Source organism: Panthera onca, chromosome B1 (assembly GCF_046562875.1).
Source record: "Panthera onca isolate mPanOnc1 chromosome B1, mPanOnc1 haplotype 2, whole genome shotgun sequence".
Taxonomy (NCBI): domain Eukaryota; kingdom Metazoa; phylum Chordata; class Mammalia; order Carnivora; family Felidae; genus Panthera; species Panthera onca.
In genome coordinates this window covers 172,190,567-172,207,277 of record NC_138342.1, presented here as the reverse complement: position 1 = coordinate 172,207,277, position 16,711 = coordinate 172,190,567, and the positions used below count along the sequence as shown (strand labels likewise).

The following is a 16,711-nucleotide window of genomic DNA, read 5'->3' as shown; positions in this document are numbered from 1 at the left end:
TCCCTCTTTCTCTCTCAAAAATAAATATTTTAAAAAGTAAAAAAATATATAAGATCTTTAAAAAAAAAAACAGTAAGAAAATGATAAAATTTGAAGTGACATTTTCCAAAATGCAACAGTTCTCTTGCTGTGGCTGAGAATTTGAGGAATAATGATGTGAGTAGCCATGCTTACCTGAAGTTCAAAGCTTGTTTGATCCATGAAGAACTTTGTGAGAACCTCAGTAAACTCATTTATAGCACGAAGGAAAACCCTGAGGGAGAAAACACCAGATAAAGAAAGCACCTTTCTGTCTTTAAAACATTTCCCATCTATGTTAAAAACCAAAGCAAACCAAACTTGGGCTCTGCAGCATAAGACATTTACATCTATTGAGGTCATCAGAAACCAACGACAGAGCAGTCTGGAGACGGCACTGTTCAGTTTCTAGAATGGTCTACGAGATCCACTGGGGGCTGCTCCACAATGTAGCCACTTAGGGGTAGAGCTGAGACGATTAACCAGGTCTCCTGAGCCTCAGACAGGGCTCTTGCACTCTACTGTGACACCTGTCTTTCCAAGTCTGGTGATACTGATGCGATTTTTTTTCTTTAATCTGTACATAGCTAGGAAGGGTTTTTCTAAGAGTTAACAGCTCTTAGAATGATTTATTTAGTTCTTTAAAACAATTATGAAATCTTAATATTATATGTATAATATATAATTCTGAAATCTTATTATATATATATATATATATATATATATATATATATATATATATAAAAATAAAATTCTGAAACTATGGAAAAAATATATATATATGCAGTTTTTTTGCTTCCATTCCATTGTGGTCCAACAACTGGAAAGCACTGGCTTAAGGTCTGCCTTGAAAGAGAGGGTTTCTGGTCTTAAGAAGTTTGCCACTTGGCGGGGGTCACCTGAGACCTGTGAACAGAACCATGACCCAACAAAGAACACGGAAAATTCTATGGAGGGGGTGTCAAAGAGTTACGGGGAAATCAAAAGGAAGAGGACGCGACATCCAGGTTGGAAAGGTTTCCTTTGGAGATGGCATTTGAGAAGGACCTTGAGGAACGGGTGGCAGGTTGACAGCCAAAGGTTATGCGGAAGGCACTGGAGGTGGAAGCAGCCGCCCAACGGAAAGCACAGCACATGTTTGGGGACCAGAGAGAGGCCAGTTCGGTTGGAGCGCAGGTTGTGCTACCGAGGGAAATCGTGGAAGACAAGGCTAGAAAAGCAGGAAGACATTCAGGCTGCAGAGGCCCTGAATGTCATGATGATGAGGGTGGTGCAGAGCCACCAAGGGGCACCGGGGGAGAGCCGAGGATGACAGGAGTTGGGCAATGAGGGGACCACACCTGAGCAGAGAGCCTCAGGTGAGACGTGAGCAAAGAATCAGCAATCCAGAAACAGGAGAATTCTTGCTCTACAGAGCATGGACGGGCCGCAGAGATTTAATAGCACTCTATGGGAGGGCCCATACCTGGTCAAGAAAGCCAAGTAATTCAGAGTCAAATGACTCATGCCCTGCCCTGGGGCTGTCTTACCTGCTCTGTGTCATATTCATGACCATCCAGTCTTTGGCGTAGACATTCTTTCCAATCAGATCCTTGAACATGATAAAAGTTTCCATGAGGAAATCCTGCAGAGAACAAAGGAGCAGTTGTGGAAAAAGCCACCGGAGGGAGCTCCCCATCAGAACACAATGGCCCTAGCCCGAAATTACAGCCTACCTTTTTCATAAGGTTTTTAGGGATCTGACAAGGACAAAACAGTTGTCCACATTTTATAACTGATAAAACTGAGGCCTGTGAAAAAAGTGAAAGACTTAAGGCCGTAGAAACTAGCAAGTGGGAGAGCGGGGAAGACAGCTTGGGGTTTTGGGCCCCAACTTTAGATCCATAATACCTTAGTCCTCTCCTGCCAAGCGTCGATGGAACAGACTACCGCACTTAGACTGAATTTACCAACAAGGGTGAGACTGCTGATAACTCTTGAGTCCAATCCTCCTTCATTATTATTAGAACAGAACAAAACCGCTATAAATAAAAAGCAAAGTCAGGATTCTTCCTATTCCAGGAATGTTCCCATGGGTAGCTTGGGGGGAAGGGTCCTAAAGGGCCCTTAAAAAGAGATGGCAGCCGCGCCCTGCAATGATGGTAATAACTAATAACGAAAGAACACAGAGCACGATGTCTGAAAAAGAGCTCTTCTACTCAAAGGGCGGGGGGGGTGGGGCTGGGAGCAAAACTCAGCTTAGGAATAGAACGACTCGAGCTAAAATTCAAAGCTAAAAAGTTTTGCAAGCTTTGTATTTATTAGTTGGTTAAATTTAGATATTTTCCACTCGGATTCCTGAGATGAGAATCCGGGCCAATTCCTCCGGCACCAACCGCACAGTTGTATCTTTTGAGTTAACATCACGCAGCAGGAGGCTCGCAGTGGTGGGGAAGCAGGCGGCCTGGGCTCCATTTGTAAGGATGTTCCTCCGGGACGGGGGGCAGGGTGGCTAACTTCCGGCCACACAGCACAGGAGGGGGAACGGTTCTGGCTCTGAGGTCTGGGCTACCCTTGAACCTTCCTTTGGCTCAACGGAGAGTCAAACTTTTCTATCCTCGGTTCTCAAATCATAGACATATTTCCTGAGTTTTAAAATTCATCATACATTTAAAAAAAATTTTTTTTAATGTTTATTTATTTTGAGAGACAAAGAGAGAGAGACAGAGTGTGAGTGGGCGAGGTGTGGAGAGAGACAAAGAGGGAGATACAGAATCCGAAGCAGGCTCCAGGCTCTGAGCGGTCAGCACAGAGTCCGACGTGGGGCTCGAACTCATGAACTGTGAGATCATGACACTCAACCGACTGAGCCGAAGTCGGACACTCAACCGACTGAGCCACCCAGGTGCCCCTCTTCATCATACATTTTAAGCGTGCCCACAACGCATTAACTAGTCTATTAACTCCTTCTCTCAAATCAGTATGAATTCATGGTGTGTGAAGAAAGGATTAAGTTTAAATGCCAGTCATCCACTTATAAATCAAAAATTTTTTAGGGGTACTTGGGTGGCTCAGTCAGTTGAGTATTCAACTTCGGCTCAGGTCACGATCTCATAGTTTGTGAGTTTGAGACCCACACTGGGCTTGCCGCTGTCAGCGTAGCTTTGGATCTTCTCTCCCCCACCCTGCCCCCTGCCCCTGCCCACCTCTCTGTGCCTCTTCCCCACTTGTGCTCTTTCAAAAATAAATAAATCTTAAAAAAATTTTTTTTTCATTTTAATTTTTCATTTCAGAGAGAGAGAGAGAGAGAGAGCACACAGGGGAGGTGGGGCAGAGGGAAGGAGGGCGAGAAGGAGGGGGAGGAAGGGAGGGAGAAGGAGAGAGAGAGAGACAGAGAGACAGAGACAGAGAGAATTTTAAGGAGGCTCCACACTCAGCGTGGAGCTGGATGTGGGGCTCGATCTTGTGACTGAAAGATCATTGGATGCTCAACCAATTGAGCCACCCAAGATGTCCCCAGTTATCCACTTCCGATGCTGATTCCACATTCAACTCTTGGTAATCTAAATTAATTGTAAACAGTGACAGTATAATATAATAAAGACAACTCATAGATTATTCCAGATCTCGCTTTATCTCCCATTTCCCAAAGTCTTCCAAGTGATTTCCTCAGAAGGTAGCAGGAGGAAGGGAAAGGAGAGTCCCTTGGACATCAAAAGGCCTAGCTGTCCCTTGCAGGCTTACCCCTGATGACTATAGTTCTCTCATGGGGATAAGAATCCTCCTTTAGTTAAACAACACAGAGGGAAGAGCTTACCATTGTTCTAGAAAACACAAGTCAAACCTGTTCTTTCGCCTACTTAATAGAACCAAATTGTCAAGAGCCTGAATTTACTAGAACTTCCCTTGTTCTACTTGCTTTCTGAGGGAAATTTTTAGCGTCACTAAACTATTTTTATGTCAACTTTATCTTACATGACAATAATAATAATAAAGTCACTATTATAGCGAGTCCTCATAGTCATTAACTACATGCCAAGCACAAAGCTAGGTAATTCCCAGGTGTGGACTCAATCAGTGCTCCTTTACATTAACCCTCGACATAGGTACTAGCTTTACAGATGAAGAAACCGAGCTTTAGTGACATTTAATAGCTGGCCCAAAATTTCATAGAAGGAAGTAAAATAGCCAGAATTCAAACCCAGATTTGGATGCTCTAAAGCCTGTGTTGTTTTTCGTTTTTGTTTTTTTTCATGTTTGTTTATTTTTGAGAGATGGAGAGACCGAGCGTGAGCGGGAGAGGGGCAGAGAGAGAGAGGGAGACACAGAATCCGGGGCAGGCTCCGGGCTCCGAGCTGTCGGCACAGAGCCCGACGCGGGGCTCGAACTCACGAACCGTGGGATCATGACCTGAGCCGAAGTTGGACATTTGACCGACTGAGCCACCCAGGCGCCCCTAAAGCCTGTGTTCTTAAACCCACTACACCATCTGCCTCCATCGTTCCCCTGCCTTCCTCTCGTCCTAACTCCCTCGCACTTGGTCTCTGCAGCCACACCTGCCTAACGCTATGGGCCTCTGTACGCTATGGGCCGCCTGGCAGAGTACGGCCTAAGAGGAGGCTCATGGCAGCCTCCAGATGAAGTGACATAGTTTATCCCTGAATCTACTACTCCTTCCACTGCACCGCACTTTCTGTGCAGTTCCTTGTGTGGTTTTCCATCGTGCGGGCCTCACAGAAAGGAAGTCGATTGGCCGAGAAAGAGCTAGATATCGTTGGGTGCACGGACCACATACTATGAGTATAACAGAGACAGAGAGTAGACAATGTAGAGCCTAGACTACAGCACTGATCGTGAGAGACTGTCCGCCGCAAGGACATGGGCAACGGGACACTGGGTTACTGACCCCGCCGTGTCCAGCCCACCGCTTTACAAGATTAAGGCGACACGTTCAGGGATGTTTGAACGGCCACTGACAGTTGCCTCCAGGGAAGGATCCTGGGGAAGCAGCAACCTTCGGCGGCCTGCTAAACAGTAATCGCGAGAATGGTTTTCTCGCTGAAAACAAAAGAGAATGGAATGTTTTCAGCTTAGGATACCTTGTCGACATTCTAAGGGGCAAGTATTCCCCTTCTTGTCTCCCTTTCCAGCAAGTACTGGAAATGATGGCAGCAGGCACATCACAGACACAGTGCTGTGCACGTCTTTGCCTCCTAGAATCCTTCCCAGGGCGTGACCGCTGTCCCTGAAGATGAGGTACTCCTCTCTTCTGAGAGCAAAAAGGATCTTTTACATGTTTCTAGATAAGGGTTCTCTCCAAATCCAAGAGACTTGGGAGGCTGAGTGAGGGCTTCCTGGGACATGTTTTGTAGTCCCCAGAACCTATCACAGACAGAAAGTGAGAATCCACCCTTTCCTTTCTGTCATCGCCGTGGACAGACATGCAGCACTGGAGGTAGGTGGGAAGGGAATCAGTGTGGGTTATCGTCTGGGTGTGCGTGCGCCGAATATAAGAAGTCTTAAAGTTACCAGGCCCCGATGAAGACAACTTACAATGATGTCTTGTCTGGTTTTGAAAGTGCTGATATAGTGGCTGTAGTGGCTGTCGTCCATTTGCTGCAGAATCGCAATCATACAGGCCACAAAACCCCCCTGGAAGGAGAGAAGAAACACAAATCCAGAAGCCTTAGGCCACCGAGTTACCAAAACTTTGGTTTTCGCCACCCAGTTACCGGAAAACAGGGACCCTACCAAACTGGCAACATTCTGCGCCCTGACGGTCTACAAGGCACACGCTTTGCTGTTGCTGCTGAAAATGATCTCCTTCCAGGTTTCAGTTAAGGAATGTGGAGGGCTTCACTCATCCCTTTACTAGTATGGCTTGTAGAGAGACCTGTAGGTCGACGGACACTGACTCTAAGATCTCAGCTAGATGACTAGTTACAATACAAACAACCTGGGGACCCTGGGTTGCTTTTTGAGACAGAGAGAGTTGTAGTCCATTCAGAAATGTGTGAAATGGCACAAATCTGACTGTGGAGGGATGCAAGGAGGAAAAAGAGATCGTAAAACTGAGAGTGGATGAGCAGAGAGGGAAATGAATGCTCCCGGTCTTTCCAGCTCCAGAATCTTTCAGTTACTTCTGGCATGTTATGCACGTGTGATTATGGACGTGCTAGGGAGAAAGGGACTGAATAGCTTAATATTTTTGTCAATTTATATGTATATTTAAATTTTTTTTTAACATTTGTTTATTTTTAAAGGACAGAGACAGAGCACTAGTGGGGGAGGGGCAGAGAGAGAGAGGGAGACACAGACTCTGAAGCAGACTCCAGGCTTGAGCTGTTAGCACAGAGCCCGACGTGGGGCTCGAACTCACCAGCCGTGAGATCATGACTTGAGCCGAAGTCGGAGACTCAACCGACTGAGCCACCCAGGTGCCCCATACTATAATTTTTTAAAGTATACACTAATTTATGTTTTCTTCTAGCTGCTTTAGTGTTTACTTTTTTTTACACTGACCTTTCATTCCATCTGATGTTGATTTTGGTTATAGCATGAAATAAAGTCAAATTTTTTTCCACGTTGTTCATAGATTTTCCAAGTAACATTTATTAAAAATCTCCACTTTCCTAGAAACGGGAACCCTCTTGCACTGTTGGTGGGAATGCAAATTGGTGCAGCCACTCTGGAAAACAGTGTGGAGGTTCCTCAAAAAAATTAAAAATAGATCTACCCTATGACCCAGCAATAGCACTGCTAGGCATTTACCCAAGGGATACAGGAGTGCTGATGCATAGGGGCACTTGTACCCCAATGTTTATAGCAGCACTCTCAACGATAGCCAAATTATGGAAAGAGCCTAAATGTCCATCAACCGATGAATGGATAAAGAAATTGTGGTTTATATACACAATGGAGTACTACGTGGCAATGAGAAAGAATGAAATATGGCCCTTTGCAGCAACGTGGATGGAACAGGAGAGTGTGATGCTAAGTGAAATAAGCCATACAGAGAAAGACAGATACCATATGGTTTCACTCTTATGTGGATCCTGAGAAAGGTAACAGAAACCCATGGGGGAGGGGAAGGAAAAAAAAAAAAAGAGGTTAGAGTGGGAGAGAGCCAAAGCATAAGAGACTCTTAAAAACTGAGAACAAACTGAGGGTTGATGGGGGGGGGGGGGGGAAGGGAGGGGAGGGTGGGTGATGGGTATTGAGGAGGGCACCTTTTGGGATGAGCCCTGGGTGTTGTATGGAAACCGATTTGACAATAAATTTCATATATTGAGAAAATAAATAAATAAATAATTTAAAAAATTTAAAAAAATAAATAAAAAATAAAAAACTTTGAATTCATGGTCAAAAAAAAAAATCTCCCCTTTCCTTATTAAAATAATAGAATTGTCATATAATCTGAAGTCTCCTTTTAAATGCTCTCAGTTTTGTTCTGTTGACGTATGTACTCTATTCTATGAGTCCAACACTATTTTTATTGTAGCATTATGTTTTCAAATCTGGCAGCACAGTCCCCTCCACTCTTACTTCTATGTGGCTCTTCATTTACGTGTGTCTTGTATTTATTTACTTTTTAAAAAGTTTTTACTTATTTGTTCATATAACGTGGGGCTCAAACTCACGGCCCCGAGATGCAGAGTTGTATACTCTTCTGACTGAGCCAGCCAGGTGCCCCGTCTGGTTTTATTTTCACTCTCATATTTTTGCGACTAAATTAAATGAGATTTTTTTCCTTTATAATCCCTCAATAGGTACCGTTGTTATAAGAAAGGCTGCTGAATATTATCTGTTTATTCTGAAACCGGTTAGTTTAAGAAGTTGTTTGTGACTTCTGTTAAAACTTTGTGAAGGTTCCCGGGTTTCCTAGGAATAGCAAGAGCAGAAGAGAACTATCTTAATTATCTTAATTAATTCACACCTTAGCGCAAGACCTTAGTGCAAGACGTGGATCCTGTTTCGGATCGCCTTGAGTCTTAATCTTAGCAGGCACGTCTCTGTATCCTTATCTGGACCAGCTCTGTCGCCAAAGCTGAAGCTTACAAGGGACATCTTAAGGTTTCTGCCTTGGCCACTACTTCTGCCTGAAAGGCCCCTCCCCACACCTTCACACTCCCCCTCCCCCCCCAACCTTCTCCAAGTCTTTGTTCAAATTTTCCCTTCTCAGGAAAATCTTATACGTTTTTTAAGTTTATTTATTGATTTTGAGAGAGACAGAGACAGGGCAAGCGGGGGAGGGGCAGAGAGTGAGGGGGAGAGAGACAGAATCCCAGCAGTGTCCGCACTGCCAGTGAAGAACCCAGGGCAGGGCTCAAACTCATGAAACCGAGAGATCATGACCTGAGCCTATATCCAGGGCTGGACATTCAACCGACTGAGCCACCCAGGAGCTCCTCAGGCAGGTTTCTTAAGCTCTCTCTGCAATGCTTCCTGATTTGAAAAATGGAGCTAATGACAGAACCACCCTGTAGGAGGTGTGTGAGGTTTCAGTGACACGTAAAGTGCTTAAAATAACTTCTGGCAGGTAAAAAAAAAAAAAAAAAAAAAAAAAAACTAGCTGAAGTGGCACCTGGGTGGCTCCGTCGGTGAAGCATGTGACTTCAGCTCAGGTCGTGATCTCACTGGTCGTGGGTTCGAGCCCCGTGTTCGGCTCTGTGCTGACAGCTCGGAGCCTGGAGCCTGCTTCGGATTCTGTGCCTCCCCCTCTCTCTCTGCCCCTCCCCCACTCACTCGGTCTCTCAAAAATAAACAAATGTTAAAAACTTGAAAAAAAAAAACAGCTAATGACCACTTCTATTAATTATCACTACAGCGGGAAGTACTAAATAGTGTTACTATTATCACCCCAATAAGGGTCGATCCAGACGGCGCATGCATATCACATACTGAGACTTAGAACACAACTGCTTGCGATAACAGAGGAAGCAGTGAACGCAGCCACCAAAACCCTTCATCGTCTGCTCACCAAGGTTTAGGTTTTCCTTAAATGAAATATTAAACAAATATTCAAAGAGTATGAGCTCAAATGGGGGCTGAGTTTGCCTACCCAGGGTGCTCACTGAGTCAGTATCTGCTGGAACGTATTGCAACAGGCTCTGTCTCATCGCTGATATGAGCATCGTTCCTCTAGAACGGACCTGCACTGTCGGGTTTACAGGGTCGCCAGCAATGCTCCCCCATTGCCCTCCCTCCTCCCCCACTCCTGCTGGATCATTTTCCCTCAAGAGAAAAATCAGTGTTGGAATCAAGATCCGCTGGCAGTTAGAACAAGGTCACCCTTGTGTGACCTTGTGAGGTTCTAGAGCCCCCCCAGTTTCCTCAGGGCACACGGCGTGCAGGCACAGCCTGTGACCCGTGAGAGGGGTCTGTGGGAATCCGGCCCCAAGACACTGGTCCGGAAGACCCCCAAATGGCAGGTGAGACACTGAGAAGCGGCAGCGGTGGCGGGTCCCCTGTAGCGACACTCACGATCTGCGGAGACTGGCGGCTCATCCCGATCACGGTCCTGTTGATCCTTCTCAGCAGCCGTTCCATGATCAGCTGGACGTGCATCGCCGTGGGGCCCTGAGGGGGAAACACAGGAATCGACACCAACTTCTTCCGACTCAGCTTCACTTCTCCTGCAAAGAACCTTGGACAAGTGAGTTTTCTCTTTAAATCTCATTCCGGCTCTTCCCTGCAAAGTAATCTCTTGTTCGAAAAGGGAAAAAGAATCTCACAGAATGATAGACACTGCTACTCAGGAATCCGATGAAAATGATCGGGTGTAACATTTCAAATTTTTTTTTTTTTTTCAACGTTTTTTATTTTTATTTTTGGGACAGAGAGAGACAGAGCATGAACGGGGGAGGGGCAGAGAGAGAAGGAGACACAGAATCGGAAACAGGCTCCAGGCTCCGAGCCATCAGCCCAGAGCCTGATGCGGGGCTCGAACTCACGGACCGCGAGATCGTGACCTGGCTGAAGTCGGACGCCCAACCGACTGCGCCACCCAGGCGCCCCGATCGGGTGTAACATTTCAAAGATGAGCCTCGGGAGGCAGGGGAAGGACGCCCCCCCAACAGCCCAGATCGTCCGCGCACTCTAAGATCAAGGGGGCCACCAACTCCACGTAGTTCTGGGAGGAAAACCCCTGGCATGAGATCTCAGTCCTGACACTGAGCACATCGGGTAGCCCAGGACAACGAGGCACATGCATGGGAAGTAAAAGGCAAAAATTCAAAGTTCTTGCCACCTTCTGTGTAGGAGGAAAAACACTAAGAAATTCAAGTCAAGGAGACTGCTATTGACTGAATGTTTGTGTTCAGAAGTCATATGCTAGGGTTGGGGCGCCTGGCTGGCTCAGTTGATTAAGTGTCTGACTCTCGATTTTGGCTCAGGTCGTGATCTACAGTTTGTGAGTTCAAGCCCTGCATCAGGCTCTGCGCTGACAGTGTGGAGGCTGCTTGGGATTCTCTCTCTTCCTCTCTCTGTCCTTTCTCTCCCCCCCAAATAAATAAATACTTTATTAAAACGAAACAAAACAAAAAAGCCATATGCTGGGGGTGCCTGGCGGGCTCAGTCAATAGAGCATGTGACTCTTGATCTCAGGGTCGTGAGTTCAAGCCTCATGTTGGGCACAGAGATTACTTAAAAAAAATTTTTGTTTGTTTGTTTTAATTAAAACAACCCACAAAAGTCATATGCTGGTGCTCTAAACCCTCATGTGATGGTACATAGACATGGGCTTTGGGGAGGCAAGTATGACCGGAAGGCATGGCCCTGATCTTGTAAGGAGAGACACCAGACAGATTGTTTTTTCTCTCTCCACACACACACTGAGGAAAGGCCGTGTGAGGACAGAGAGCAAGGAGCTGTTTTCACGCCAGGAGGGGGGGGTCCTCCCCAGGAATCCTACCGCACCGGCCCCCTGACTTTGGACTTGCCATCTCCAGAACCATGAGAAATAAATGTCTGTTGGTCGAGCCCCCGTCTGTGGTGTTTTGGCAGTAGTAGACCCACCCAGGGACTCAATACTTTGATTCTGTCACATGTGACTCTGGGCAATCATTTACCTTTGCTGAACTTCCGTGTTCCCGCATGGAAGAAAAAAAAGAACAGATTCCCTACAGGCATTAGGTGGGCTGGTGGGCACAGCAAACAGCACCTCACAGACACGTGTTCTTACTTTTCCTTTCTTCTTTTTTTGTGATTTGATGTTCTACTCATTCGGCTCTACCTTAGCAATATTCAGCTTGTCTTTACAGAGCCTTTATCCTCGTGATAGATATTCCGAAATTCCCGGCTATTGCTTCAAATAGCCAAATCACTGCGATAGATAGTTTTATTAAAATACCAAGTATTCCTAGTGTCCCTTTCATACCTCCCTTCTCTCCTTCTTTGTTTGTATTATATATTCACTTGCTTCCCATTTCTTTGAATGAAAACGATCCGGAAAACCTCCCTCTCTCTTGAAACCGCTTTCTCCTCTATTTATGTAATGAGACCACACCGCAGACCCAGCTGGGTGTGTTGAATCCCGTGCCAGCCGCGGGTGGAGGTCGGAAAAGGAATCGGACGTTCTCTGATCAGGAGGGCTGGGGCTTACAGATAAATGAGCAAAACGTACGGATCCTCGTAGAAGGTCCGCTCTGCTCAACTGCCGATCACATGGAAACCTTGTAAAATAACACAAATAAATAAACACGTAGAAGGTCAGCTCCGCGAGGGCCGGCTACTCGCTTCTCTTGTTCACTGCTACACGCTTACTTACATCCATCACAGTGCCCGGAGCACGGGAGCTGTTTAAGACGTGCCTGTGACCTGAATCACAACTGCAGGGCTTTACACAAGATGTAAGGAGGGCATGAAGGGATGTAGCGGAGTGGGGGACTCTGGGCAGGGCTGCCCTGGGAAAACCGCATGGGGTGTTACTACAGCTGGACTTTGAAGCATATGGACAGTTTGCAGATCTAGCTTCGGGACAAGAGGAATCCTGGATGACTAAAAAAAAAAAGGCAGAGGAATACATGTCAGTAATTAGAGCCTGGAATTAACTGAGGAGATGAGAAGGTATGGGAAGACAGATACAGTTAGTTTGTACACGTTTGTACATTTACGTACAAAGGTGTATAAACGATGGTGGGCGATAAAACCATATCATCGTCACCAAAAAAAAACAAAAGATTGAATTTACTACTTTAGCAGAGCTCTAAGATCAATAATTGTGAACACTTTTCCTCATTACAGGGAACCTTATCAGGAAGACCAAAAAAAAAAAAACCAAAATTTTTTTTCAAGTCAATTCAATCAGCACAAGATGTTAATATATTCAAGTCATTTCCAAAGAGTCCTTCTACATGATAAGAAGGTAGGTAAAGATACTGTATTAAAAAAACAAAACAAGGGGGACCTGGGTCGCTCACTTGGTTAAGCAACCGACTCTTTTTTTTTTTTTTTTTTTTTAATTTTTTTTTTAACGTTTATTTATTTTTGAGACAGAGAGAGACAGAGCATGAACGGGGGAGGGTCAGAGAGAGAGGGAGACACAGAATCTGAAACAGGCTCCAGGCTCTGAGCAGTCAGCACAGAGCCCGATGCGGGGCTCGAACTCACGGGACCGTGAGATCGTGACCTGAGCCGAAGTCGGACGCTCAACCGACTGAGCCACCCAGGCGCCCCAAGCAACCGACTCTTGATTTCAGCTCAGTTCATGATCTGAAGGGGATTGAGCCCCGCACACAGAGTGTGGAGGCTGCTTGAGATTCTCTCTCTCCCTCTCCTTCTGCCCCTCTCCCACTTGCTCTCTCTCTCTCTCTCTCAAAGTAAATAAATAAACTCTAAAAAACAAACAAACAAAAAAACCCCCCCAAAAAACAAAAACAAACAAACAAAAAAACTGGGTTAGAAGTGGAAGAGATCAAGAGGTCTAAGAGGTCATCTGGAACCATCCCTACCTGTTATGGAACAGGAAACTGACGTGCCTGCAGATTTGCCTAAAGTTAAAGAGCTACACGTGCGGGGCACCTGGGTGGTTCAGTTGGTTAAGTGTCAGCCAGACTTCAGCTCAAGTCATGATCTCACAGTTCATGAGTTCAAGCCCCGCATTGGGTTCTGTGCTGACAGCTCAGAACTTGGAGCCTGCTTCGGATTCTGTCTCCCCCTCTTTCTCTGCTCCTCCCCGGCTCATACTCTGTCTCTCTCTCTCTCACACACAAATAAACATTAAAAAAAAAAAAGAAAGGGGCGCCTGGGTGGCTTGGTCGGTTAAGCATCCAACTTCGGCTCAGGTCATGATCTCACGGTCCGTGAGTTCGAGCCCCGCGTTGGGCTCTGTGCTGACAGCTCAGAGCCTGGAGCCTGTTTCAGATTCTGTGTCTCCCTCTCTCTGACCCTCCCCCGTTCATGCTCTGTCTCTCTCTGTCTCAAAAATAAATAAAGGTTAAAAAAAAAAAAATTAAAAAAAAGAAAGAAAGAAAGAAAGAAAAGAACTACATGTGCTGACGCTGAAACCAGAAAAGAAGCCAGAAAAGAAGCAGCCTGATTCCCATGTTTCCAATCAACTCTGGATCATATAGATACACTTCTAGAACACCGGAGCTCTGCCTAAACCAAAGCCCCCAGTACACTCACTGTCGCCAACTACAGCTTTGAGCTTCATTTTAGTATTTTGATGACTGAGTCATAAAAGTTACTTTTTGAACATATTATTATCACGATACGGTTGGTCACATTATTTACGTGTTGTAAAATACCTGGTTAGGAATCCAATCACAAAATTCCTTGGGGAAACCTATTGTGTTTTATGTGGTTTCTAGAAACCCATTTAAGAACAAAGGAGCAGGGGCGTGACCTATAATTAGTATCAGATAAATAGTACAAACAGCGAGGTGGGTTGAGGGTGGGGTTAGGTAGAGAAGGCAAGGGCGTCGTCAGGGACCTCTGTGGCTGAGGCGTGAATTAGCAGAAATGCAGGCGTGCCCGTGGCCATCCTGGGGTTGACTTTGAAAGGCGAGCTAAGAATTCTGCTACGGGAAAAGGGACAGAGTGTTCTTCAATTCCTTTAGCAGAACCGAACCTAAAGATATTGGTAAGAGGACGGGCTTCGGCAAAGCCAAGAGCGTTTTCCCTGCTCTATAGGAACACTGGCGCCACGTAGCCATCGCGGGGGGTGGGGAGTAAGGTTTGTGCTCAACGGAACACACTCTGCTAACTTCTGCGGCCTCTTTAGAGGAGGCCATGGCTGGGCTAAGGGCTGTGCTATCTCTAGAACATGGTAAATCCAGGCAGATGCAGCCCCAGGGTTTCGGGGAGTAGGGATGCCTAGGTCACAGAGGAGATGCGAGAGAAGAAAGTGCACTGTGGCCACTAGGCCCCAAAAAGGAAGGATCAGTGTGAGGACATTAAACTGAGAATGGCTCAGAAGCTCAGGAATGTCTACAATACGCCTGGAGGGCCGAGGTTTCTGCTGAAAACATCTAAACAGGGCTCCGGTTCTTCGAAGTCCCCTCAGGGATCTCCACCGGCGACAAGCCTGGAGAAGCAGTGGCAGCTGGCGCGAGCAGTAAGCGGACTCTCCTGGACCTCGATGTGCGGAGAAGGCTCTAGCGAGCAGCAGCCTCTCCGATCACCCCCAAACCAGCCGCAGCCTGCCCCAGTAGCCAGGCTTCTAAGCCCCCTGGGTGGGGCCCTCAGATAGGGAAGGCCGTGAAGTCCTTCTTGCCCTAGGCGAAGGGACCAGCCTGTGCTGTGGTGTGCATCGGGTGACAGTGACGATTCAACTCACCACATCCTTCCTGTCCAGCACTTCCAGGATGTTGCTCAGAAGCTGCGAGCTGGCCTCATGGTCGGGCTTGCTGGAGTTGTCATCTAACTGGCCGCTGAGCTGGTCGATCAGCAGTGGCAGCAGGACATCTCTGCACTCTGGGGGGGAAGATGCACGCGGCTCACGGGCTGCGGCGGCACCCCCTGAACTGCCCAGCTTCTTGCCTACAACTCCCTGACCCCGCCCCCTCCCCCAATGATATTTGCTTTTTTTTTTTTTTTATTTGCTCTGAGGAGGGGGAGGGGCAGGGAGAGAGGGAGAGAGAGAGAATCCCAGGCAGGCTCCGCGTTCGGCACAGAGCCTGGCGCAGGACTCCATCCCAACAACCGTGAGATCATGACCTGGGCCGAAATCAAGAGCCGGGACGCCTAAGCGACTGAGCCACTCAGGCTCCGCAAGTCCCGTGACTTGATTTTAAAAGCCAAGAAAATTACACCTGTCACAGGTACCTGTGCGAAAACGTTTGAAGTATTCAACAATTTCTTTAGCTTTAATAAAAAAAACGCCAGCTTGTTCGTTGAATGCTGAGTCGTATGAAATGAAAAACTTAAGCAAGTTATACTTAATGTTTGAAAGCTTCCACCTAATGGAGAGAATCTGCTCTAAGATTCATATAAATACTGAGTGAGCTTGACTAGTACCTGTCAATGTGTTTTGAGGACATTCGGATCATGTTTTTGCAGGCGCATGCACTTCACAAAATAAGGGCTTATCTTTCTATGATGTCTTTCTTCTGGGATCTTCACTACTATAAAACATTTTTATGGTGAGGCCAGAGATCCTGGCCACAAACGGAAATAACTGTTAACAGTGAGATTACTTCCTCTAACTAGAACCACGCGGTGCATGCTTGCAAAACACCCCATCCTTCTCACATCTCATTTATCCGTTCTGCACGCTTAGCGGCACGGGCGGCGCGGCATGTTAAGATGTTTCACGACATCACATTTTCTACTTAAGAGCATTCACCAGCTTTGCGCACACTTCCAACGGTGTCCTTGCGACAGCTGGAACCTCTGAGCAGAAATCCACACGGTTGGGAAGTGTCACAGCCGAAAGGGGCTGCTGATATGATATAGCTGATATGATATAGCATCTTCCTTCCATGGAGATGGATGCTGACTCACAGGAGGCTCCTCGTGTGGCCGAAGTTACATAACTAGCCCCGGGGCGAGGCCAGGAGGCCTTCCACCGATAACCTACTCCCCTTTCCCTGTTTCTGAGGAGTTCTGCGGGTCCTCAGACCCTCCAGGCAACACATGCAACATGGGCTCACCCTCTGGGAGCCCCTGACCTGGGAGTAGTTCCCACAGCTGTCCCTGTTTTGCAAGTCTTGGGTTTTGGGAAAGACCAGCTACTGGACCTCTTCCTCCTCTCAGCTTTGGGACAGGAGCACAGTGATTTAAACTCGGTGGCTGCACTGCCTTCCCTCTACTCACCAAATGAAGAGTATTTCATCCATGTGAGAGTTTTCTCTCCTCCGTGCCCTCTGCCTTTCCAGTCGTATGCTGGTGATCTGGCTCCCCAACTAACAGCCCTCCCCACCGCACCCCACCCCACCCCCAAACCTGTAACTCACAGTGCTTGCCAATTTCTGTGGTATAAATACTTCTACCGTGGTCCATTTTCAGCTCCTCACGTGACATGACAGCACGGAGTTGAGAGAGACCACCTAATATGCTCTCCTGAGCTGGGACAGATGGCCCCAGCACACCCCTGCACTACCGACCCGTGGCTTTCCAGAATACACCATAAGTACAGGTCGAAGAAGACATATTTGTTTAAAAAGACTGTCTTTCTACTTGCCTGCTACTTTCTGGGGGGGTCCATTTTTAGGACAAAGCGCTCTAATTAACGAAATACTGGATTGTTCTCATTAAAAAATGCATGATTCTG

At 46.7% G+C, this 16,711-nt stretch overlaps 1 protein-coding gene across 5 annotated transcripts in view; it reads right to left on the bottom strand.

Moving 5' to 3' along the window:
• Positions 1-16,711, bottom strand: part of DOCK5 (dedicator of cytokinesis 5) — a 218,451-nt gene that overhangs the window by 53,387 nt on the left and 148,353 nt on the right. For all 5 annotated transcript variants that reach the window (XM_078445433.2, XM_078445432.2, XM_078445434.2 and 2 more), the window contains 5 exons: positions 14,777-14,913; positions 9,481-9,576; positions 5,551-5,649; positions 1,548-1,642; positions 175-253 (listed from right to left, as the gene is read on the bottom strand). In XM_078445433.2, the coding sequence (XP_078301559.1) occupies positions 175-253; positions 1,548-1,642; positions 5,551-5,649; positions 9,481-9,576; positions 14,777-14,913 (506 nt within the window). The remainder of the gene's footprint in view (positions 1-174; positions 254-1,547; positions 1,643-5,550; positions 5,650-9,480; positions 9,577-14,776; positions 14,914-16,711) is intronic.